Genomic DNA, 23,410 nt, shown 5'->3' with positions numbered 1-23,410 from the left:
TTCTTCCTCTTAAATAAGTAAATATGTGGTCTTTCAGGCAGCTAAATGCTGTGATTTGCTCTGGGTCAGGAGAGGAGGAGTGCAGGTATCATTGTCATCCTTCTGTTGGGCATGGTCACCTCATGGCCCTCATCTACTAATTGGCTCCCTCAGGTAATCTGAGTGAGCTCTTCCCTTTGTCATTGGGCTGTGCTTTGGGAGATACAAAAAGCATTTGCAGTGCTTCTGTATTCCTGCTAACAGATGTAATTTGTTAGCAAACACATCAACAAGTAAGGTCAATTGTATTTATTTTTTGTGTTTCTGAGAAGCATTTAAGATAATAGAGTGGTTTTGGTGTCTAAGGCTGTGGTTTGGCAAAGATTTTCCATGGTGGAGTTAGCCTTTAAGTCAATACTTAATGACCCAAACATATGTCCTGAATCTCAAAAGCAGTAGACGTTCTGCTGTTAATGAAATTCTATTCTGAAATGTCTTATGGGGAAAAAAAAAAATCAAAGTTTTCTTAGGTCAGCTTCAAGAAAGACAAAATCAAAAGTTAAGTATAAAATAAAAGTGGGCTGGCAGAATAGAAAAAAATGGTCAGGGCTAAAAGATAAAGATGCAATGTATTTTGGTGTTATTGGCTGTGTGTAATGTACACATATTCACAAAGAAAAAGCCTTATTAACACAATTGCAAGTAGTTGGCACATTAGCCTGCAACATTAAAATTGGCAAGAATCTCAGCTGGAAAGGATGTAGGGGCTGCAGCTTGAATTTGCAGTAAAGATAATGTTCTGATCCTTTGTTAGGAATCTGGCTGTGGTGCAAAGCTCTGATGCAACAGAGGCTCATTCAGCTGGTTCAAATTTCTTTAAGCAATTTTGATAGCTTAACTTGATAGTGTCATGCTTTAGGGCAGTGCTTATTGCCTGTCCACCCCGTTCTGTGCCAGGTCAGACACTGATCATCCACTGTAGGGCATAAACTCTACATTGGGCTAAATCCAGCACTAACTATCAGGATAAAAAAATATATATCTATTCCACAGAAACAGGAGTCCTGACCTTCCTCTCACTGTATCCTCTGACTTGTAGAGGATATTGCTTCTCAGGCAATTCCCATGGCCTTCTTGTTATTCTCTGGCACTTTGCGAACCTGCTGTGATAATCTTAAAATAATTTTGAGACTCTTCTTGCATCTAGTTACTGACAAATTTATTACCTTTTAAAGGACTAATGAAGAGGTGGAAATTTCATTAGTTGATTAAATTATCTCTCTTATAAATGCTGTAATATTAAACTTTCATTTGCCTTTGTATTTTAATTAATTGGATTATTATAACTGAGAAGCACTGTGATTTTTTTCCTAGTCTTGCTTAGCCTGCTGAAAATAGAATTTTGTAACCCTGAAAAAGAAGGCTGTTTACTTGTGTTACTGTTCTGTTTTCTCATGGCTATAAGTCACTATGTTAGTAACAGTTAATTTTAACTCAGCATCAAAAAATCAGTTTATTGCAAACCTCAAATTAGCCAAACACGCTCAAAGAGAGAATTGATTTTCTTTAGTTTTTTTCTCATTGTGTCTTAAGACAAAGCTCCAACTGTCCTACTGTTAAGGCTGAATTCATGTTGTATTGGGAAGTATACTTTGTGTTTCCTGTTTGTCAGAAATGGTGGCATCATTGAACTTGATAATGTTGATCCTGCAGGTCAATATTAATTCTGTTTGTAAAATTGAGATGTATACTGACCAAGTTTCTTTCTCATTGCTGGAAATGAGGCTTCTTTTGTTTCATCTTTTGAATAAGAGCCTGTGAACTTGCTCTCCCTGCAAATTTTTTTTTTCTGGAGAAAAGTTAGGAGATTTGCAAGTTCTCTTTGGCCTTGTTGTTTTAATTCGCTTAAATCTTTGGATTAACTTGTCCCTTACTGTTGAAAAAAATATTTGCATATATATAAATTTAGTACACAGCTACTACTTTCACTGAACCTTTTTTTTCTCCCTGGAGAGGCCATACCTTAGCTACAAATCTGTGCATCTGTAGGTATTCAGACTTTAATTGTTCCCTGCTGGCTTTCAGGAAATTTTCTGTATGAGCTGATCATTGACAGACCAGAATATATCAACAAAAGCATACTTGGTTTTAGGAATCAGAGCCATGTTCTGTAGCTGTATGTGACATTATTGGAGTTATGTTTGCTGTTTAAATCTCAATTACAACATTGCTGGTGGGTTTATATGTCCAGACGAGAGTACAAGGAATACAGACAGTCTCCAGAGCTAGAGGGTCGTGTTGTTCTGCTGGTCCATCAATGTGTCTTACATGGGCACGTGGAACAGAAGCTCCTGTCAGGTTCTGGTGAAGGATCTACACAATTGTATCTTCCCTCTCAGCTCCCCAGGGTATTTCTTGAAGAGTGCTGGAGTTTTCTGTCAGCCTGGAGGCCATGAAGGCTGATAACTCAAGTACAGATTCACAGGAGGGGAGAAAAAGGATTTTTCCTTAAGATTAAAGCTTAATTTTTTGCCCAGAAGTTTCAGGGATTTATCTATCATCCCCCAAATGGAAATATTTCAATGCCTGCTTTCAATTAGCCATTGAATTTGGTGTGCATGGTAGGTATTCAATGTCTTTAATAAGCACTTTGACAAGGATGCAGGTATTCACCACTTTGAAGGCCGTGATCTTTAGCCAGCATTGACCTCCACCCTATAATTAATGAGGAGCTCAACAATAAAAGTAATGAAAGTTGTAGATACCAAGCATTATTTTCTTTTTATTTATCAGCCACTGGAGATGGAATGAAGAAATATAACTTAGTTGAGTAACCATTGCATAAGTCCATCTCAGCTCTTGCAGAAATTGATTTCCCAACCGATCCAATAGCAGATTTCTTGGAGACGCAGATCTGCCATCCCTCTTAGCTGAATGATTGAGCCATGCACTGGCTCAGGGTTAAATTTCATCAGAACCAGAGCTTGCTTGTTCTCTCTCTGAAATCATTTGGTGTTTCTTGTGTTATGATGTGTTTCTTTGTTTGGGTGGGGAGAAAGAAAGGAAAGGGGTTTTTATTAATGTTTCAAAACAAGTTCAAAGGAAATGATTGTATGATCTTCTTTTGTAACTAGGCATTTTGTAAACCCAGGAAAGCCAGGAAGGTGAATCATAGCAGCATCCTCAGCAAATCAGCATCACAAGAGTTTTCTCAAGTTCTGCTTCACTTTTAATAGTGGATCAGACATCAAGAACATCAGGACACATTACCTACTTTTGTGTGGGATTAATGATGCTTGAAATTTTAAATGCCAGGAATCTGGGAGGACCATGAGAGTCACTTGATTTTTGTATGCCAGCAAACAGCTTACCATTGAGGACAATGTTTTATTGTAAACTGATTTAAGTTCTCAATAGTACAACTGCATGCACTGGTTACTGCAGTATAGAAGATATTCTGGGTTCAGATTTGATAATGAACTGCTTTCCTTTCTGCAAGTCTCTTTGCTTCTGGCTAACATAACTTAACCTTTTAAATTTTGACAGCTTTCATTTCAGCCATAGCAATATTCCACCCTTTCACTCCTTAGCAGGTGAATACTAGAAGGAAAATAGTTGCAAGGTCTGAAATAATATTTTTTTTCTGTTAGGATACAGTGATTAAAAAAAGATCCTGACATAACAAGGTACTGTTTATTGCAAGACTTTATTGCCAAAAAGATCAGAAAACATAGTGTGGTAAGGTACTGACAGAAAGAATTTGAGTTCTGAGCTAAATGGCTGTTATTTAGTTCTTCTTTTTGCACTTAGACACCTCATTAAATAGGAAGTAGCTGCATTTTTTGCCAACCTGAACAGAGAGTGAGGAAAGAACCTATATATGAGTACAGAGAGGTAGCACTGAACACTACTAGAGACAAATGTTGATATTGTAGCCTGGGTGTTCTTGAAAATTGCCTGTGTAGCACATGGATCCATGCTCAGTTACCATGTGCATCGAACAGAGACATTTACATTGCCTTGACAGGAGCAGCATGCACACATTACTGCATCTTCAGTTTTCTGTGTGTAGCAAGGTCTCTGTGAGATGCAGAATTAAGGATAATTCTCACTGTGCATCAAATTGAGGTTTTTCTTCAGCTGCTTTGTTACCTTTCCATGTTCATGCTGTGCTGAAATGCCAACACCTGACCAGGGAGATAGCACAGGACAAAGAGACACTGAGTTCTCAAGGCTCTCGGCCCAAAGCAAGCCAGGATGGGGAGTGCAGTGCTCCCAGGGAAGGGTCCATGCTGTGCTCCTCTGCTTATCTGGAGGAAAGGAAGATGGAAGTGAGCAGCTTTTCAAGGGATCTCTTTAGACCAGTACTTTATAAAAAAATCAGAAATCAGAATTTTGTCACTCAGTCCAAGGAATTCCTGCCTCTTTACACTCAAATAAAGTAGATTTGAGCATGTACTTTGTACTCAAATAAAGTGGGGAAGGATGATCTAAGCACAATGCACTGTGTTCGGGAGGTTTGCTCTTTGCTAGTAGGACCCTGCATTTGCCTCTGTTGTATTTCAGACTGTTCTTCTCTGCTTGCGCGAGGGCGTATTTGGCCCAAGTGTCCGGCTAGCCGAAGCTGTGGAAGGAGGTGGCCGACACCCCCGGCGCATGCAATACCAGCCCCCTTTGGCGTCTTGGCCTCAGGCTGGGCTGGGTGCGCGGTGTGGACGAAAGCACGGAGGAACGAAAGAAGAGGTGACCACAGGCTGGGGGCTAACTCCGGTTTATTGATCGTCCGATGGCAGGGGCAGGAAGGGAGGACGCCAACCAGCGTGTGGCAGGGAGTGGAGGGAGAGGTGCAGTTTTAAAACGAAGGGGTGGAGAGAGGAGGGGAGCCCAACTAGCCAATCAGGGAAAGATACAAACACAACTGACATAGGTAACCAACCAATCAATACAACATAAAGGAGGAGCCCCGGGACCGCAGCCAACCACAACCCCCAGAGAGGAGAAGATTCTGGAAATCTGGGAGGAGTGGGGGGTGATTGACTGGGCCCAGGGAGGAGGAAAAACTTACATATAAGGTATACAGGGGAGGGGAAATTATATAACAAAGGGAGATTGGCAGTTGAGGGGGAAGGGGGTTACCATGGAGATCAACTGTAGGTAGGCAGTGGCGGGAAAATCAGGGGAGGGAGGAACCATTTTGCAGAAACTAGGGGGAGAATACATAGAATAGGGGAATAACTGGGGAAACTGAACAACACACCACAACATCTCCCCGTTTCTTAACAAATAAAATGAAAGAACGCAAAAGTCCATATAAACTTAAACTTCAGGGACCCGCGGCTGGTCCGGCCAATCTTCGTCTTCTTCGAGCTGGGGCTCGTCCGCCCATAGATGTTCGACGGGCGGCGCGGTCGACCCCTCCTCATCTGCAGCTTCTTCGGCCTCCGAGGAGAGGTCCCCCAGCTCGATGTGCTCTTCTTTGGGCACTGTCGCATGATTAACGCTGGGAGAAGTGGCCCTGGATATCAGTCTCTGGACCAGACTGCGGATCACCATAACGAAAACTGAAAGGACAATCAAACTCAAAACGATTTTAATAACACTTTCAATAATGGAAGTGGCCCACCCGCTCAGGCCCCAACCCTTGAAGAGGTCCCCCAGCCAGTCCGAAGTCTCTTGTTGGACTTTATGGACGAGGTCTTGTAACTTGCGTATGGATTGTCTGGCGTCCTCGGCTCGGGTGGACAGGTTCAAGCAGCAGAGGCCCTCAAACTCCTCACAGTGGTGGTGGTGGAGCAGCAATAGAAAATCTATTGCTGCCCTGTTTTGGAGTGTCGCCTTCCTTGTAATCTCCTCGTCTGACAGGAGGTCGTATAGCGCGGCTGATGTAAAGTTGGCTTGCTTCGCCACCCAACACTCTAGGCGGCCCAATTCTCCTAGAGCCTTCGCCACCGATACCCACGGCAACAAAATGGTAAAGGCGACGGACTTTGAGTGTGACCAATGAGTAATTTCGGCATCACAATCCTCGGTGAGATCCTTAAGATCTCTTTTAGACCTGCCCAATTCGGATGTGATGTTGGATCTTTTCCAATCAATAATTTGGGACATGTTGGGTGTGAACAGCGTCAGCCGGCCAAAAGTGCACGGCCCTCCCACCAGGCCAGAGGGGATGCCTGCCCACGCTCGGTCTCCGCAAATTAAAAACACACCCCGAGGAAGGGAGTAAGGGGTCCGGCCAGTAGTGGTGGGGCCGAGGATCTTCAGGACAGCCTGACACCACTGTCTGGCCTGATATTCTTTTTTGGTCTGGAGGACCACCTCACTACCCCTCTCTACGGGGGTGATAGTATAGTCGAACTGAAAACAGATAGAGGCATTGGCGGAGCCGAGTAGATGTAATTCTGTGGGCTCGGAGGTTGCAGGAGCCAGCCTGAACACTCCGTCTCTCCAGGCATTTGAGGAGTCAAAACTGGGGAGGATAGTAAGGCTCCGGGCCAGAACAGGGTAGAAGGAACGTTGGAAGGTGGGAGGGAACTCGCCTGGAGAGAATGGGATCCCCACAAGGCAAGACGACATCGGGTCCTCTGCTGCGCCGGTGTCTAGGCAAATACTGTCCTGTCCGAGGGATTGAGCCAAGGCACGCCAGACGTTGACCTTGGGCTGGGGGACAACCCACGGCTCCGCAGGTGACATCAGGAGCCAGAAGGTGGTCACAAAGATGGTCAGCGCTCCGGGGTTTGGGGCCAGCGGTGTTGCAGCGGGGGCCATTGGGGAGATGTAACTGAAATGATACAAAACAGTAAAAGTACATCGAACTCATAAGAATGGTTCCTCCCTGAAAAGCCAACTTAAATAAAACATGCGGGGTGACATATCCGGGAGTGGGGGAGAACAGGAGGAAACATGAAGGAGGAGGTCCATTGGTGGAGGAGAGGCTGGAGGGGAAGGCTCTTCCTCCACGGAGGGAAGGTCTGGAGGAGCAGATGGTAGTGGATGGTCTTGCCTCCTCCGCCGCCGCCAACACGCCTGCCGGACTTGTGGCACAGTCCCTGCTTTTGTCCCCTGCTTCGGGACGAAGGGTCTTACCCATTTAGATGGAACCCACTTGGGACCTGAGGGGGTAGACACGCAAGCGTAACCCCTCCCCCAGGTCACCAAGTCGAAGGGGCCCTCCGTCCGCCAGGTCTCCGGATCCTTAACCAGAACCGGAGGCCTGACTTTAGGCTGCAGCTGCTGGTGGCTGCCGAAGTGCCGGACCACTGGAGGATTTTGGCTGTCGAAAGAGCAATTAAGGAAGTTGAGGGTATACAAAGCTCTCGACAGCCGGACGTGGGGGGTCTCCACCTTCATCGCCGGTTGTTGGCGGGACAGGGTCTTCTTAAGGCTCTGGTGGGCCCTCTCCACCATGGCTTGGCCTGTCGGGGAATAGGGGATGCCGGTCTTATGGACTATTCCCCATTGCTGCAGGAAACTCCGCAGCTCCTTGGAAACATACGCAGGGCCATTATCAGTTTTTAGGGCCCTAGGGATGCCCAAGACAGCGAATGCCTGAAGCAGATGCTTCTGAACATCCGCTGCCTTTTCTCCTGTGTGGGCAGAAGCGTAGATGGCACCGGAGAAGGTGTCTACCGAGACGTGGACGTAACACAGCCGGCCAAAAGATGGAACATGTGTTACGTCCGTCTGCCACACCTCGCAGCTCGCCAGGCCTCGGGGATTAGCTCCCGAGACCACGGTGGGCATCTGATGTTGCTGGCATTGGGGACATGTGGCCACAATCGCCTTGGCCTGGTCCTGCGTCAGATTGAATTGCCGAACCAGGCCGGGCGCATTTTGGTGAAAGAGCTGGTGGCTGATCTTAGCCTGGCCGAACACATCTGGGAGCGGGCCCTGCGTAACGGCAGCCGCGGCCAAAGAATCGGCACGGCGGTTGCCCTCCGCGATGAACCCGGGCAGATCCGTGTGTGACCTCACATGCATCACATAAAATGGGTGCTCGCGGTGGGAGACCAACTCGACGAGCCTGTTTAATAATTCGAACAATCTCTTGTTCGTGACCTCTTGAAGAACTGCATGTTCTGCTCGAGACACTACACCTGCGACGTACGCAGAATCTGTAACCAGATTGAAAGGTCCAGGAAACCTCTGGAAGGCCCTGACGACTGCATCTAGCTCAGCAACCTGTGGAGAGCCCTCCACAGTAACAACATCGGTCTCCCACTGCTGAGTCTGAGGATCCCTCCAAGTCATAACCGACTTGTGGGATGCTCCAGACGCGTCAGTAAATACAGTCACGGCATCCAGTGGTTCCCTACTTTGGACCTTAGTTAGAGATAATTTGAATTCCGAATTAAATAATTTGTGGGCCGGCCGATCAACTGCGACGCGCCCAGTGTAGCTGTCCAACGCAAACTGTAGATATTCATTAGTCTGCAACAGTTCTTCAAAGGTCTTTAATTTTAATTGGCCCGCTTCCAATTTAATTGGAATGTGAATGCATGCGAAGTCACATCCTGCCAACTCCCTGATCCTCGATCTTGCCTTGAGGATCAGTTCGGCTACCAACTCTTGTGGCCGTGTCATCCTTTTGGACCTGTGGTGGCTGAGGAACACCCACTCTATGATTAAGAGGGGGTCACCCAGACCCTGGTCCTTCAGGTCTTGGTCCCACTGGTGGATCATGCCATGGAGGTGTGGCAGCTTTCCCAGTATAATAAATTTGAATGGCAGGCCCGGATGGTACCGATGGGCCTGCCTGGCCGAAATAATTTTTTGCACCCTCTCCAGAGCCACCTCCGCCTCTGGGGTGAGAGTCCTAGGGGAACTAAGCCCCTCTCCCCCTTTCAACAAATTGAAAAGGGGGGCTAGGTCTTCGGTGGGAATGCCCAGCCAGGGTCTCACCCAATTTAAAGACCCACACAGTTGATGGACATCTGCTAGGGTCTGGACTCTCGTCCGAATAGCCAATTTTTGCGGAACAATGGTCCGCTTTGTGATTTGGAGGCCCAGGTACTTCCAAGGTGGCATCCGCTGAATCTTATCCTGCTGGAGCTCAAACCCTGCAGCAACCAACGCATTGGTTGTCAGGTCAAGCGCATGGGCAAGTAGACTGTGGTCGGCCGCACACACGAGGATGTCGTCCATATAGTGATAAATGATGACGGCATCCCCGAGGGCTGTACGTAAAGGTGACAGCAGCGAAGCGACGTACCATTGGCAGATCACAGGGCTGTTCTTCATGCCCTGCGGTAATACCCGCCAATGATAGCGCTTGGCCGGGGACTCACGGTTGATAGACGGAACCGTGAAAGCAAAGCGCGGAGCATCGTCCGGGTGAAGGGGAATTTGGAAGAAACAGTCTTTTATGTCAATTACTGCCAAATTCCAATTTTGGGGGAGCATTGCTGGGGAGGGCATCCCTGGTTGGAGAGATCCCATGTCGACAATTAAATCGTTAATTTGGCGGAGGTCGGTCAGGAGCCGCCACTTATCTTTATTGGGCTTCTTGATGACAAAAACAGGGGAGTTCCATGGAGACATGGACTCCTCGATGTTGCCCTTAAGTAGCTGCTCCTGCACGAGCTCGTTGAGCGCCTTCAATTTCTGTTTGTTAAGTGGCCACTGTTGGACTTGTACTGGTCTATCAGAAAGCCAATCCAGCTTCCAAGTCCGGCGCTCATCAGTGGCCACTGCCCGAAAAACCTGGGGAGCCTTTGGCAGGTCAATTCTGGCTCCCCACTGGGCTAGCAGATCTCTCCCCCAGAGAGGCTCGCTGTAATCTAAAACGAACGGGCGCACTGAAGCCAATTGCCCGTCGGGCCCCTTAATTTGGACAACGCTCTTCGATTGTTTGGCCAATTGTAAACCCCCGACACCAGAAATCGTGCCCGCTGCACTTTGCAAGTCCCAATGCGACGGCCACTCCCGAGAGGGAATGATCGTCACATCTGCACCCGTGTCCAAAAGACCCCTGATGACCTTTCGATCCCCGCCCAACGAGAGCTGGCATGTCAGGCGGGGCTTCTCCCTCCCCACGAGCTGCGCCCAGGCCACCGACGGAGGCGATGTCTTCTCCGCGCCGCTGCTCCAGTGGTCTTGATCGGGCACGGGGATGGCCTGGGCGATAACCTGTCCCTTGGGAAGGAGAAGTGGGGGTCGGACACAGTACAGCCCTACCGCGAAACGATCCCGGTCGGTAGTGACCAGACCGGGGATGATATGCACGTCTCGCGGCGTGTGCTTAGTGTCACCGATGACAGTCCACCTGCAACGTCCTAGTTTCCTCCAGCGACCCGGATGTTGGAGGTCAACAGACACCAGCTGGATGTTACTGCTAGGGATATAAAAATCCCTAGTTAGCTGCAGCCTGTAAGGGGAAGCAGAGGACAAGGTGTTAAGCGCAGGAACTGCACCACAGGTATTAGTCAAGTCCGTGAAGTGAGTCAAGTCCGGCAAGGTGAAATTGGGCGGTGGCATTCCCTCATCTCCTTCCTCCCCGCGTTGTGATCTTTTGCCCGCCGCATTTTTGTCTTGGCGCAGGGAGGGGCTGCGCTCTTGGCCTAGTTTTTTGCCAACTTTTTCTCCCTCTCCCTTTGTTTCCTATAATTCAAATAATCTAATCTCATTGGACACTGGGGCATCCAGTGCCCAATCTCACCACATAAGTGGCAGGGGTGGGTGTCTGATGTTCTTCTGCTGGGCCCTGGTGTCGGTGGCCCAGCAGCGGGGGCAGCCTCAAGATCGAATGGCTCGGGCTCGGGGAGGTCGGCAAAGGCTACGGAGTTACGGCGCGGGCGCGCAGGGAGTTGAACATGAGCCACTACCGCCTCCATCATCGCCTCCACCGTGGGCCGGGGAGTTCGGGGGAGAGTCCGAATTGCCTTCCGGCATTCGGCATTGGCATTATAATATGCCATCTTTCTTAACATGGACTCTCTCTCCCGGTCCCCGGACACCTGTGCCTCTACGAAACGGTAGAGGCGTTCGATGAAGGCTAAGTAGGGCTCTTGCGCGCCCTGCCGCACCTCATCCTCCTCCCATTGGGAGGTGACGGTTGCCAATTTGAAAAAGGCTCTCTCCGCAGCCTGAGCCGATTCCGTCAGGTGTTGAGAAAAGAGAGCCCGAGCCTCGGCTGCCCCATTTGCCCACTGCCCCTCGCCCAACAGCTGTTCCTCCTGCACTAACAGGCCATCCGCATCGTGAGAAGTGGCGGGATTCCCCCAAAGATCTGGGAGAGCCTCCACAATCTCCCTCTTCCACTCCTTCACCCATATGCGAAACTCCATAGGGCCTGTTAGACTGGAGAAAAGAGCCCTCAGGTCAGCGGGCACCAGATCTCCCTGCGCAAGGGCATTACGGAGCAACCCCCGGAAGTATTCAGACTCCCGGGAGTAGTCCTTCTGCGCCTTGCACAGTTCCTTGATCCGGGCCGGTGCTAAAGGCACCCACTGCGCCAGAGAACTCCCCTCTCCAGTCAGGGTGTAAGAAACCGGGGCGGCTTCCAACAAGGGCACCGGCTCCGGCCTCTGGTCATCCACTCCCCCCCCCCGGAACACAAAGCGTGGGAACCGGAAGGGGGGGCGTGGGAAACGGAAGTGGAAGAGGTCGAGGCGGGGCCTGGTAGCGAGGCAGGGCGAGGGGGTGGGCACGGCACACCACCCCTCTCCGCCCCCTGGGTGGAGCTTGGGGGCGGAGCCGAATAGGAAGGAGTAACAGGAGAGGGATCTACGGGGGGCTGAACCGGGGGAGGAGCCGAAGGAGGAGCCGACTGAGGGGGAGGAACCTGGGCTGGGTCAGTGGAGGGCTGTACCGGAGGCGGCACAGGAGGCGGAGAAACGGGAGGAGTCGAGGGAGGAGCTGAGTACGAGGGAGGAGCAGAGGCGGGGTCAATAGGAGGCTGGACCGAGGGCGGAGCTACGGGCAGGATCGAAGGAGGAGCGGTAGGCGGAACCAAGGAGGGGTACGAGGGAGGGGTAACCGATACAGGGGTTGGGTCAGGAGGGAGAAAGGGGTTGGGATTTGGAAGAAAGGGATTCTGGGGAAGAGAAGGGGCCCTGGCGGGAACGGCCATGTGGCCGGCGCCATTTTGGGCACCCTGGGAGCCATCTTCTAACTCTTCAATGAACCGAACTTTAGGTCTAGCAACTGGGGACTTGGGGGCAGGGACAGGGGGGTCGGGACGGAGAGAAGCCTGGCCAGGGCTCCTCGAAGGGGGGGGCCGAGCAGGTCGAGGGGGAGCAGGGGCAGGTGGAACCCCCTGCTTCTTGTCGGCCTTTAAAATCCCCCTCGAGGGCTCCTGCCTGTGGGATGGGGGGGCGGAATGAGGGACAAGGGCAAGCGAACGAGGAGAACGGGGGGACAAACCAGAACTTGCGGGCCCTTTCTTCGGCTCCCCTACTGGGCGGAGAGTGGCAAGCACAACACCCGCCCAGTACGCCACGTTAGCCAAATTCGTCTCCCCAGACTTCACTACTTCATTTAATTTGGCCACAACGGCTGTCCAAAAACGTGGCTGCTTCACAACTTCTGGGGAGACGTTGGGGAACTTTGAAAAGACCCACTTAACCAATAACTTTAACTCTGGTTTGGGCGCCTTGTGCCCACCAGTGAACAACAACCCTCTAACATAATAATAAACCTCTTTCTGTTCCTTTCCCAAGCCCGCACCCATGGCACCTTTCTAGCAGCAAAAGATTTCACTACTAGAAAGGGGGAAAGGAAACCGATGACACTCCCCTCTCGCCCGGGGAAAAACGCAAACGAAAACACCAAACCGCTAACGACGAGCCTCCGCCCTCCCACCGCCCCGAAGTCCGGGAGAAGGTGTGAGGGACAAGGAAGTAGGGTGGTGGGTCCGGCCCCCGCGTCCGGGGAGAGTCCGGCTCCCACAGGAATATTAAAACAATAAAATTAGGGTTTTAGGGAAGAGGGTGGGGGGCAGGTCCCCAGGGCAGGGCCCGTACCCCTAGGGGAAAGTTTAAAAAGGCGGAGGGGAAGCCCGGAGAGTCCCCAGGGAGAAGGGGCCCGGACTTACCAATCTCGCCGAAGCGGCAACCAAAAATCGGGCGAGGGGGCTTTCGTTCCTGGAGTCCTCCTCCGGCGGTGCTGAGGGTTGGGACTCCAATCCTCGGGGAGCGCTACCCCTAAAACGGGGTCTGCTACCACCCGAGGTAGGTTGACGGCCAAAAGAAACTGTAAGTTCCACTCCGCGGGGTCCGGTCAGTGGTCCGATGTCCAGATGTCCACTCTCAGGCCCCACGTTGGGCGCCAACCTGCGCGAGGGCGTATTTGGCCCAAGTGTCCGGCTAGCCGAAGCTGTGGAAGGAGGTGGCCGACACCCCCGGCGCATGCAATACCAGCCCCCTTTGGCGTCTTGGCCTCAGGCTGGGCTGGGTGCGCGGTGTGGACGAAAGCGCGGAGGAACGAAAGAAGAGGTGACCACAGGCTGGGGGCTAACTCCGGTTTATTGATCGTCCGATGGCAGGGGCAGGAAGGGAGGACGCCAACCAGCGTGTGGCAGGGAGTGGAGGGAGAGGTGCAGTTTTAAAACGAAGGGGTGGAGAGAGGAGGGGAGCCCAACTAGCCAATCAGGGAAAGATACAAACACAACTGACATAGGTAACCAACCAATCAATACAACATAAAGGAGGAGCCCCGGGACCGCAGCCAACCACAACCCCCAGAGAGGAGAAGATTCTGGAAATCTGGGAGGAGTGGGGGGTGATTGACTGGGCCCAGGGAGGAGGAAAAACTTACATATAAGGTATACAGGGGAGGGGAAATTATATAACAAAGGGAGATTGGCAGTTGAGGGGGAAGGGGGTTACCATGGAGATCAACTGTAGGTAGGCAGTGGCGGGAAAATCAGGGGAGGGAGGAACCATTTTGCAGAAACTAGGGGGAGAATACATAGAATAGGGGAATAACTGGGGAAACTGAACAACACACCACAACATCTGCTCATCTCTCCAACCTACTGAGGCCCTTTAAAGGGCTTTAAATTACTCTGGGGTCTCAACCAGCCCTTCCAGAAAGAAGTATCAAATCAACACCTGCTGGTTTGGTTTTTTCCTTATCCCAGACTGTTTGTTTATTATGGAATCATCTCTCTTTTCTGTCAGAAAGCTTCTGCAGCCTCCTGCTGGTTATCTGTGCCTTGTGGAGACTGCAGCTGACCCTTCTGATTCACCAGGTCTGTACTGCTGACCCGTCCTCTAACACAAGGCTAGGGGGTGATTCATTGCTCCATTTAGTGGCACATAAAAATGATGGTTCCTAAACCTCTTATTGCTCTTTTACAGTTTGGGAGGCTGGTTACAACATCATCCATTTTAGGTTATTTGTAGTGAGAGTCCCTGAGAGCCCCTGTAAAATCTATGTATTGGATAAGTGGGTCCCAGTTATTCTAAACGAGCTACAGCTGCAAAGTCCTTAGTTGGGCAGCAGCTGTGGCTCATGAAGATAACTGGGATAAAACGGGGGGTGGGTCAAGAGCAGCATGTTAGAAAACCAGCCAAGAAGGTACGAGACTTTAGGAATGTGATTGCAAGTATGGGACTCTAGAAATATGATAATAACAATAAGATATCAACAGTTATTAGGATAAATCTTTCTTGAATGCCTTTTGTACCATACTGTATCTTTCTCAGCTTTGTACTCTAATGCAAGAAGCACCACTGATAGTCTCTGGCCACTCTCAGTTGGTACCTATCTCAAACCATTTTGAAGGACTCAGCTGAAGGGTTTGATGGCCAAAAGTGCTACTGCAGTCATGCTAAGTATGGCTGATCCTACCCTTAACAGGGCACAGATTGTTTTATATTTTGATGCTGTTTTTCAGACTTCCTTTTCTTTCTGAAGAAAATACAAAAGATCAGATGTTGATTTGAAGATTAGGGCCATGAGGTAAAAGAAAGCATTCACTATGCCACTGCTTACTGCAAAGCCTAACTTTCAGGCTTTCAGACAGGAAGACTGAAATACTGACAATCTGTCATCACTTCATCCAGCTTTTTTATTTCAGGACAAGGAGTAATAAAGTTTTTTTTTTTTTAATCTCAATGAATTGGCTGTCATTACCAAAGGCTAACTGACTGTAATGCTGAGGAGCTAACAGTGGGGACCTTGATGGGGCTCAGACAAGGCTACTCAGTACATGGGCCAGGACAAATAGTTTTCTCAGTGTGGAAGTTAAAGAACATTTGTTATGTGATTTGAATGCAGAGAAGGCCATGATCTTCCCTTTTGGCACATGCACAGGTTATCTCTTAGAGCAGTACGGAAGGATCCTCTGTGACTTTGAAATATTCTGCTGATGACAACATAGATAAGAATTAGACAGAAGAAGGATTTTATAAATAGACCAAGAGCACCAATCCTAGTTATGTTAAGTGAAACAAAGGTATTTTCAACAAATAGATATAAAGAGCTGCAGAAGGATACTGGAATTGAATTTCTTACATGTGTTAGTGCTAGACAAGTTTGGTAAATTTTTATTAACACAACCAACGCTTCTCTGAATCTGTTAAGATTAGCAGAGATTAAGACCAGAATGCATCTGAGTGTAACCAGCTCTTCTACAGAAACTTGTTTGGGAACATGTCCTTCCATTGGCCTCATTTATCCATTTATTGATAAAATCAGTATCTTGCTATCATTCAGATGGCAATTCCTTGCTGATTTGGACATGATGAAACTTGTCCTATGTGTCAGTGTAGTTCCAGTGGATGTGCAGGGCAAAAGGGATTCTGGCTGGGATTGTTGGTGCTGCTGATGGCAAGCAGGGCCCGGCTGTTTCTGCCAGCGATGTTGTCATGGCTCCCAGTCTGGTTGCTGACAAAGCCTGAGAGGCAAATATGTATCTGGAGTGGCTTCTGCTCTCTCTCAACAACTTCACAGCTGAAAAGAATGGCATGGGACTGAGACAGGTCCTGGCTTCTCTTTTTCTGTCAGAATCCTATTTTACTTCTTTCTTTTATTCACTGATGTCTTTCTGTAGCACTTTCAATCTCTTTTCCTACAACCCAAAGAAATTTCTTGGTCGAGGGAGATGAAAATTGAGATCATAAACCTAAGCCTATTCCTTCAGGAGTCCTGCAGCTGAGAAGTTGTTCTTTGATTCTTCCCCAGAGAATCCAAAGATCTGCTCCCATAGCCCTTTAATTCAAATCTTTATAACTCACTTGCCTGCCTCCACTCACTGCTGTTTGGGTGTCCTTTCAGTTACCTGCTTGTCAAGCTACAGCAAGCACTAAAGAGCTGCTTACTGCAGCAATATAATAAAAAAACCTCTTTTTTGGTGGGTAGGGGTGGAGAAGGGAAGTATTTTTTTTTCATTTCATCCTCTAACATAAGAAAAAATGTGTCTGTACCAGTACCCAGTTCCTAGGCAGGCAATTTTTCTGTGAGTTTTGTAAATAAGGGACTTTTTTTTTTGGTGTAGCATAAGCAATTCTACCAAGGTTTACACCTGCAGTGTCTGGCTTATGGAACAAAAATCCAAATGCTAATTCATAGTTTATATGTAAGAAACTTGGCATTGCTCTAAGAAATAACAGCCAAACCACCCAGTCTGATGAGTAATTAATTTCCTGCCACTGGCTGGTTTGCTGAGCCCTACCAGGTACACTGAAAACTTTTGTAAAGCAGTTCAGCTGGCCTGCAACGAGATTTGTTAAACTGAACATACAGAGCAATTTGAAAATGGAATTAACTGAACCTAACAAGAGACAATGTGATATACAACAACAAAAATCAAGTTGGGTACTGCAAGAGAAGTAATTGGAAATGGAAAGAATACAATGTCTGCACAGTTCTTGCTAGATATAAGAGCACAGGAACAAGTAAAATATACTGTTAGGTATCTGACTTCTAGGACCTGCAATGGGAAAATCAAAAGCTATGGAAATGATAACCAAAGTTAGCTAAGGTAAATTAACTTTGCTGAAAACATGTTACCAAAACCACGCTTCACATTAAAGAACAGAAAGAGGACTTCAGATGATCTTTCTCTATTCTTTTCTTTTGGTCATAGCAAAGAGCTAAGAGCTCAGAACTGGCACACAGGTGAGATACAGCAGGCAGTGTGTGTGCTCAGCAGATGGCATGATCCACTCAGATTTAACAGCTGCATTTGACCACAGTTTGTGACCTCTAGTTTGTGATAATTTAACTTCTCTTTCCAGTACTGGAGAGAAGGGATAGACAAAGTTCATCTCCTGACTATAACTCTATAATGCTAAAAGAGCCATTTTACTCAAAATGATAAAAAACCGTTTTCATTGTCACCCTTTGTCCAGGGACTATTTGTACATAAAAATATTTCATCTAATGGCCCAGGTGTTTCTGCACCCCTAGAGTGAAGGGTTAGAGTGAAACCAGCAGTGACAACAGAGAAACCTACTGTGGAGTATGTTAATTAGAAATAGGGATTTATCTGCTTTTCAGAGATAAACCTTAGCTAACAATGAAAGCACAAAAGTGGCACAGGAAAATTAGGATTTGTTGGTGGTGATCTGTGACAGTGTTCACAGGAGTCTCAGGTTGAGGGAAGAGATGAGGATCTGACTCCATGTTTTAGAAGGCTTGATTTATTATTTTATGATATATATTACATTAAAACTATACTAAAATAATAGAAGAAAGGATTTCATCAGAAGGCTAGCTAAGAATAGAATAGCAAAGAATGAATAACAAAGGCTCTGTCTCAGGCTCTCTGTCTGAGCCAGCTGGGCTGTGATTGGCCATTAATTAGAAACATCTAACATGGGCTAATCACAGATCCACCTGTTGCATTCCACAGCAGCAGATAACCATTGCTTATATTTTGTTCCTGAGGCCTCTCAGCTTCTCAGGAGGAAAAATCCTAAGGAAAGGATTTTTCATAAAAGATGTCTGTGACAGTGATGCTTTAAGAAAAATGCTGTAGGTTAAAAAGAAGCAATTGGAACTGTTATACACCATGAACAAACCTCAACCCACTGATTTTTGGAAAAGCGGTGATTTGGAGAAGCAGAGACTTCCTGTGTTGATTTAACTTCAAATCCTGCATGGTGCCTGACTCTCTGGTTATCAGCTAAGGAGAAGGGCATTTGCAGTGTCAGGAAGGTGTGTGCTTTGCATTCCCCAGCCCGCACCTGGAAGCAGAGACCATTTGTTAAGGACTTGAACTGATTTGGCCGCATTTTGGGCAAGGCCCAGAAGGAGCATTGGCTGCCTGACTGCTAGACCACAGAGGAGCTTCAGCCACTGGAATACTGAGCACTGAGTTGAGCAGCTCTTGGGCCCCTGGGGGAATTCACATCCATCTCGGGGAGCTCAGGCTCCTGGAATGATACACTGCCCCTTCCATTTCTGCACTGAAATCTCTATTCTAGCAAGGGGCACAGAACACAGCTGTTTATTTGTTCAATTGTTTTAATACAAATTATTTAAATATATTTTCTATTAGTGGCATGGTGGGTTTGACTGTATGTTCTCAAAGTTTTATAACAGTGGGTTTCTTATTTCTGAAAAAGTCCCAGCAAAGCTGAATATGAGAAAAAATGCTTATAGCAGTAATAAGACTTCCACTTCAATAATAACCTTTTCTCCTCTTTTAGAGTACTACTGTAGGATGAACTTATTGTCAGTGTAGTAGAAGCAGCAAAGAAAACAAAGGAAAGGAGCATGTCTGGTCCATTTCCCCCCTTTAATATTATATATAGAAAGCTCATAACGAATTTCAGATCAGAATCCCTGTTCAGTTAGAAATAGAGGGGAAGGCCACTAGATGGTGGTAAAAACCCAAGCCTTTGCTGTGAGATCTGTGGCAAGAGAAGTCCAGGGGGGCAAAGAAGGGGAGGAGGAGCCACAGTTCGAGTACTGAAGTCTTTATTGCTTGGAGTCTATAAAAAGGCAGTTGCACAGTAAGTAATTTAAAGGTGGTCAGCTTTGACTCTATGGATTTACTAATTCCTTTCCCTCTATTTTTTTTTCATCTTTTGCCACCAAGGAGTCCCCAGCCCCAGATGTCAGGGGGGCTGAAACTTGGGCTCTCTGGAGGAAACGTTGCAGATGAGGAAAAGCAGCTGAAGGAGCGGCTCTGGTAAATAGGTACAGTAAATTCCTGATTGCAAATAAAATGTGGCTTTTTGAAACTGAAAATTGTTTAGCATGATATGCTTTGAATTTGTACTTGCAACAAGTCACTGACAATCAGCTCTAAATATTCCTTTTATTGAAAATGTGATGACTTATAACTTTCCCTAAATATTGTCGTTACCAGAAAACCATTGAATAAAATATTCTGGATTCTTCTTTTACTAAAGAAATCTACTCACACCAGTTCTGTAACCTTAGTGTGTCCTGAAATGTATGGATTTGCTTTGGTTAGGTGTTTAATACCATGCTTTTAAATGAGCATGTTAACACTGCACAGATAAGGTGTTTATAATATAGTTCATGCCAAAGTAAATGTACAAAAGTCAGGAAAGCATTTAAACCTTTTACTGAAAATGTTCAATCCTTTATTGTGTCAATAATAGAAACTTCTCTATATTGTATTCAAGTGAGTGGTTTCTGCTGGAGGCAATGCTACATCCTCCTGCATTTCTGGGGTCTGAGAGCTGGGACTGGGAAAACTGCTTTTTGTTTGCTTTTCAGCAGAATTTCCAGGACATTCTGGGGCAGTACTCCAGGGAACCAGATAGAATAAACAAAACTATGAATGAAGAGTGCAGGAATCTTTTCATCAGTTTGTGATTTTAATTTCCCAGTAAAGATAGGTAGAAAATCTCTGAGCCAACCAAAGTTTAATTTAGAATCAGTGAAGGAATGTGGTGGGACATGTACAAGCCAAATTAAATAGAAATGGCTGGTATTTATTGTCAACTTCTGCCTGTAATCTTCATGCTATATTTTTTTTAGGCAGGATCTTCTGCCTTTTGGAAAATGCATTTACCACACTCCTTGGCAAGCCCTTCAGAAGGAACAGAATGTGTTAGCTCCCAGAGATGAACACATCCTCTCAATTCAATGTTTCTGAACTAAACCTGAGTGCCTTCGGTAGCAACTTTACTGTGCCTACTGCGAAGAACAAGTCATCACCATGTGAGCAAGTGGTCATCTCAGCTGAGGTGTTCCTAACTCTGGGCATTGTAAGCCTCCTTGAAAACATACTAGTTGTATGTGCAATAGTTAAGAACAAGAACTTGCACTCACCCATGTATTTTTTTGTTTGCAGTTTAGCAGTGGCTGACATGCTGGTTAGTGTCTCTAATGCTTGGGAGACCATAACTATATACTTAATAAACAATAGACACATCATCATGGAAGATGCCTTTGTCCGTCATATAGACAATGTCTTTGATTCCATGATCTGTATATCTGTGGTGGCTTCCATGTGCAGTTTGCTGGCTATAGCAGTAGACAGATATATCACTATCTTCTACGCCCTGCGTTATCACAACATTATGACAGTGAAAAGGTCGGGGCTCATTATTGCATGCATCTGGACCTTTTGCACGGGCTGTGGCATTATCTTCATTCTTTACTATGAATCAACTTATGTGGTCATTTGTCTCATCACTATGTTTTTTACCATGCTGTTCCTCATGGTCTCACTGTACATCCATATGTTCCTCCTGGCTCGTACTCATGTGAAGAAAATCGCTGCTTTGCCTGGGTACAACTCTGTCCGTCAAAGAACCAGCATGAAAGGAGCCATCACTCTGACCATGCTTCTTGGCATCTTCATTGTTTGCTGGGCTCCATTCTTCCTTCATCTCATCCTGATGATCTCCTGCCCTCAAAACCTCTACTGTGTTTGCTTCATGTCTCACTTCAACATGTACCTCATCCTCATTATGTGCAACTCGGTGATCGACCCCTTGATCTATGCCTTTCGTAGCCAGGAAATGAGGAAGACCTTCAAAGAGATAATTTGTTGCTATAGCCTGAGAATGCTCTGTGGGTTATCAAACAAATATTAAAATAACAAAACCAAACCAGGGAAGAGACTGGAAAGGCAACATCTTCCTGCATCCTGTAATTCTGGTGAAATGCCTATGGAACATTTTCTCCATTCAGCTGTCATGATTCCCACAGCAATCAGAAACCTTTTTTAAACATGTGATTTTACATTTCTTTCCCTCCACACACCTCTCTCATGTTGGTGGTTGGAGCTACTCAGTCCATCTGTATTATCGGGATAAAGGATATTTTGAATCTCATTTACTCTATTGAAGATTGGCATTTATAAGAGGGTTATACAGGGAAAACCTTGTTTTTATTTCTGCTAAATGCAATGAGTGAGTTCTGCCATGTGAATGAACCCACTAGCCTCTCAATGTGTGTTTCTTTCAGTGTTATTTCTCTCTCTAGATATAAAAAAATAATAAAAATTTATCTTTCTAAATAAAAACAAGCATGGTTTATTTTGATGCCCAGAATTAAGATGGAAATTTTTTGCTATTTCCTTCTGAAGACATAAAATCAGAGAAGTAGCTCCAATTATCAAGCTCCACGTACCTTGGTCGGTAGTTATGATCAATATACATGCACATATCAGCAGTCTTGTATTCCAGTCATGACTGTTACTGTCAATAAAATCTGTACTATGTAAGATGCCAATGTTTCCATGAGATTTTCCAGGCTGGATACAGCACTTTGTCATATATGACTATATATGTTCAAATCACTGTGAAGCAAGATGTACTACAGGTGGATTTTAAGGCTGAATATGAAGACTGAGCTGATTCTAGTTTGTCTTTTTTTTTTTTTTTTTTTTTTTTTTTTTTATTGGCTAGGGAAGCAAAGGGAGCACAGCCTGTAATATTCATGTAATATTTTGTGAAGATGGAAAGATTGAGTGACTGGTGAGTGGCTGCCTTTCTATACACATTAGAAAACCCTTTTGGATGTGAAGAGCTGGTGTTACTGCAGATTGCATCTTTCAAGTTGGGAGAGACAAAACAAGTTTGATAATCAAAAGGCATGGCAGGCAATGGCAAAAAAAGGATTTAGAAACATCAAGTACATGTAGCTGTAACAGAGTCCTGACTTTTGTTCCCCAAACAAACAGTTTTCCTCTTAGTTGAGAGGATCCTAAGCTGAAACACTCATGCCTTTTGTGTGAGTAGTTTGCATCTAGTCATGCATTCGTAAACCTGTTGTTCTGCAACAGCTGTGTAAGGTGCAAAATCTGGGCTTACAAAAGAGGGAGGAGCTTTGATATTTCTTGATGAGCATGAATGGTGCATATCTTGTGCTGTGATTTAAGTTATGGAAAGATTCCAAGTGGTGTTAAGCTACTGACTAGATAGCTGAATATATCTTGAAAAAATGAACTCTTCCATCTGAAATCTGGAAGAATAAAGCTTGTAATACTTGGTTTATATATGCTGTAAAACTCTTGTTTATCAGTAGACAGTTTATGATTTATTCCATGAGTGTTAGGTTACATTTTCAAGGTGAAATTCCTGATTGGGTTTTAGGAAATTTATTTGCCATAAGGGTGGTCAAATGTGTGAACAGGTGCTCAATGGTTGTGCAAAATCCATCTTAGAGATATTTAGAACTTGACATGGCCCTGAAAAATCTGCACTAAATTGAAAGCTGACTAACTTTGAAGTTGGCCCTGCTTTGAACCACTAGGAGCAGATTGCTTCTACAGGTGCCTTCCAACCCAAATTATTCAGTGATTCTATGACACAGTTTGCATATTATGATAAAATTATATTTTTTCCCTTCTAATTTTATCTCTTGTATAAGAAAAATTGGAAAGTATTCCCCTCCACACACTCAGAGCCTACTTTATGTCTTCATTTGCTTAGGAGGTTTCTGACAGGAGAAGTAAGGTGCAACCTTAGCACCAGAGTTATACATTTTGTCTGCTTAAAATTTACTATTCCTCCAGCTCACATTTATCTCCCTCTGACATAAGTGGGAATGTTATTCTCAGTGGAGATCCCTTATTATGCTGACTGATATACTGATTATCAGTGCACTAGGGGATAGAGTCTCCCTTCAGCTATATCTGAAAATAGGATTTCAGAGAATGCTGGAGGTCAGTAGTGAGAATCTTGCCTTGATTCAGCCCATCTCTTAATCCTATCCATAAATAGCCTCTAAATGTTGGCTCTTGCAACTATGAATATACATGACAAAAGGAGACCGTTCCACTGCATAGTGAAAGCCACCAGCTGATGTAAATAAATCATTAAATCATTACTGGATATTGCAAATAAGACAGTTTTGTACATAACTGTAAATCAACCAAGGAGAAACCAAAACTGTAATAGCTTTAGGTATTTTCTTCAATTGTATATTACTCTTTTTTGTTTTGTTTGAAGCCTGTTTGATGTTTAAACACAGACATATGAAGAAACTATTAAACTGGATTGCTGGAAACTCCCACATTTCTGGTTATTCAATGTAACATTGCTGCATTATT

General features: G+C 46.0%; 2 protein-coding genes across 2 annotated transcripts; one reads left to right on the top strand and one right to left on the bottom strand.

Annotated features, from left to right (window-relative positions):
* Nucleotides 1-4,734: 4,734 nt before the first annotated feature.
* Nucleotides 4,735-13,327, bottom strand: LOC134414660 (uncharacterized). Its single transcript, XM_063149613.1, has 6 exons — nucleotides 13,013-13,327; nucleotides 12,377-12,523; nucleotides 11,708-12,130; nucleotides 10,803-11,660; nucleotides 8,785-10,578; nucleotides 4,735-8,649 (listed from the first exon to the last, which is right to left on the bottom strand). The coding sequence occupies exons 1-6, from the start codon at nucleotides 13,325-13,327 to the stop codon at nucleotides 6,796-6,798; spliced, it is 5,391 nt and encodes a 1,796-aa protein (XP_063005683.1). The 3' UTR covers nucleotides 4,735-6,795.
* Nucleotides 13,328-18,826: 5,499 nt separating this feature from the next.
* On the top strand, nucleotides 18,827-21,582 carry MC5R (melanocortin 5 receptor). Its single transcript, XM_063165595.1, has 2 exons — nucleotides 18,827-19,071; nucleotides 19,885-21,582. Exon 2 carries the CDS (start codon nucleotides 19,971-19,973, stop codon nucleotides 20,946-20,948), a length of 978 nt encoding a protein of 325 aa, XP_063021665.1. The 5' UTR covers nucleotides 18,827-19,071; nucleotides 19,885-19,970; the 3' UTR covers nucleotides 20,949-21,582.
* Nucleotides 21,583-23,410: the final 1,828 nt, after the last annotated feature.

This window comes from Melospiza melodia, chromosome 1, assembly GCF_035770615.1.
Source record: "Melospiza melodia melodia isolate bMelMel2 chromosome 1, bMelMel2.pri, whole genome shotgun sequence".
Classification (NCBI taxonomy): Eukaryota; Metazoa; Chordata; class Aves; order Passeriformes; family Passerellidae; genus Melospiza; species Melospiza melodia.
Note: the sequence above shows the minus strand (reverse complement) of the source record. Positions and strands in the feature narration are given on the sequence as shown.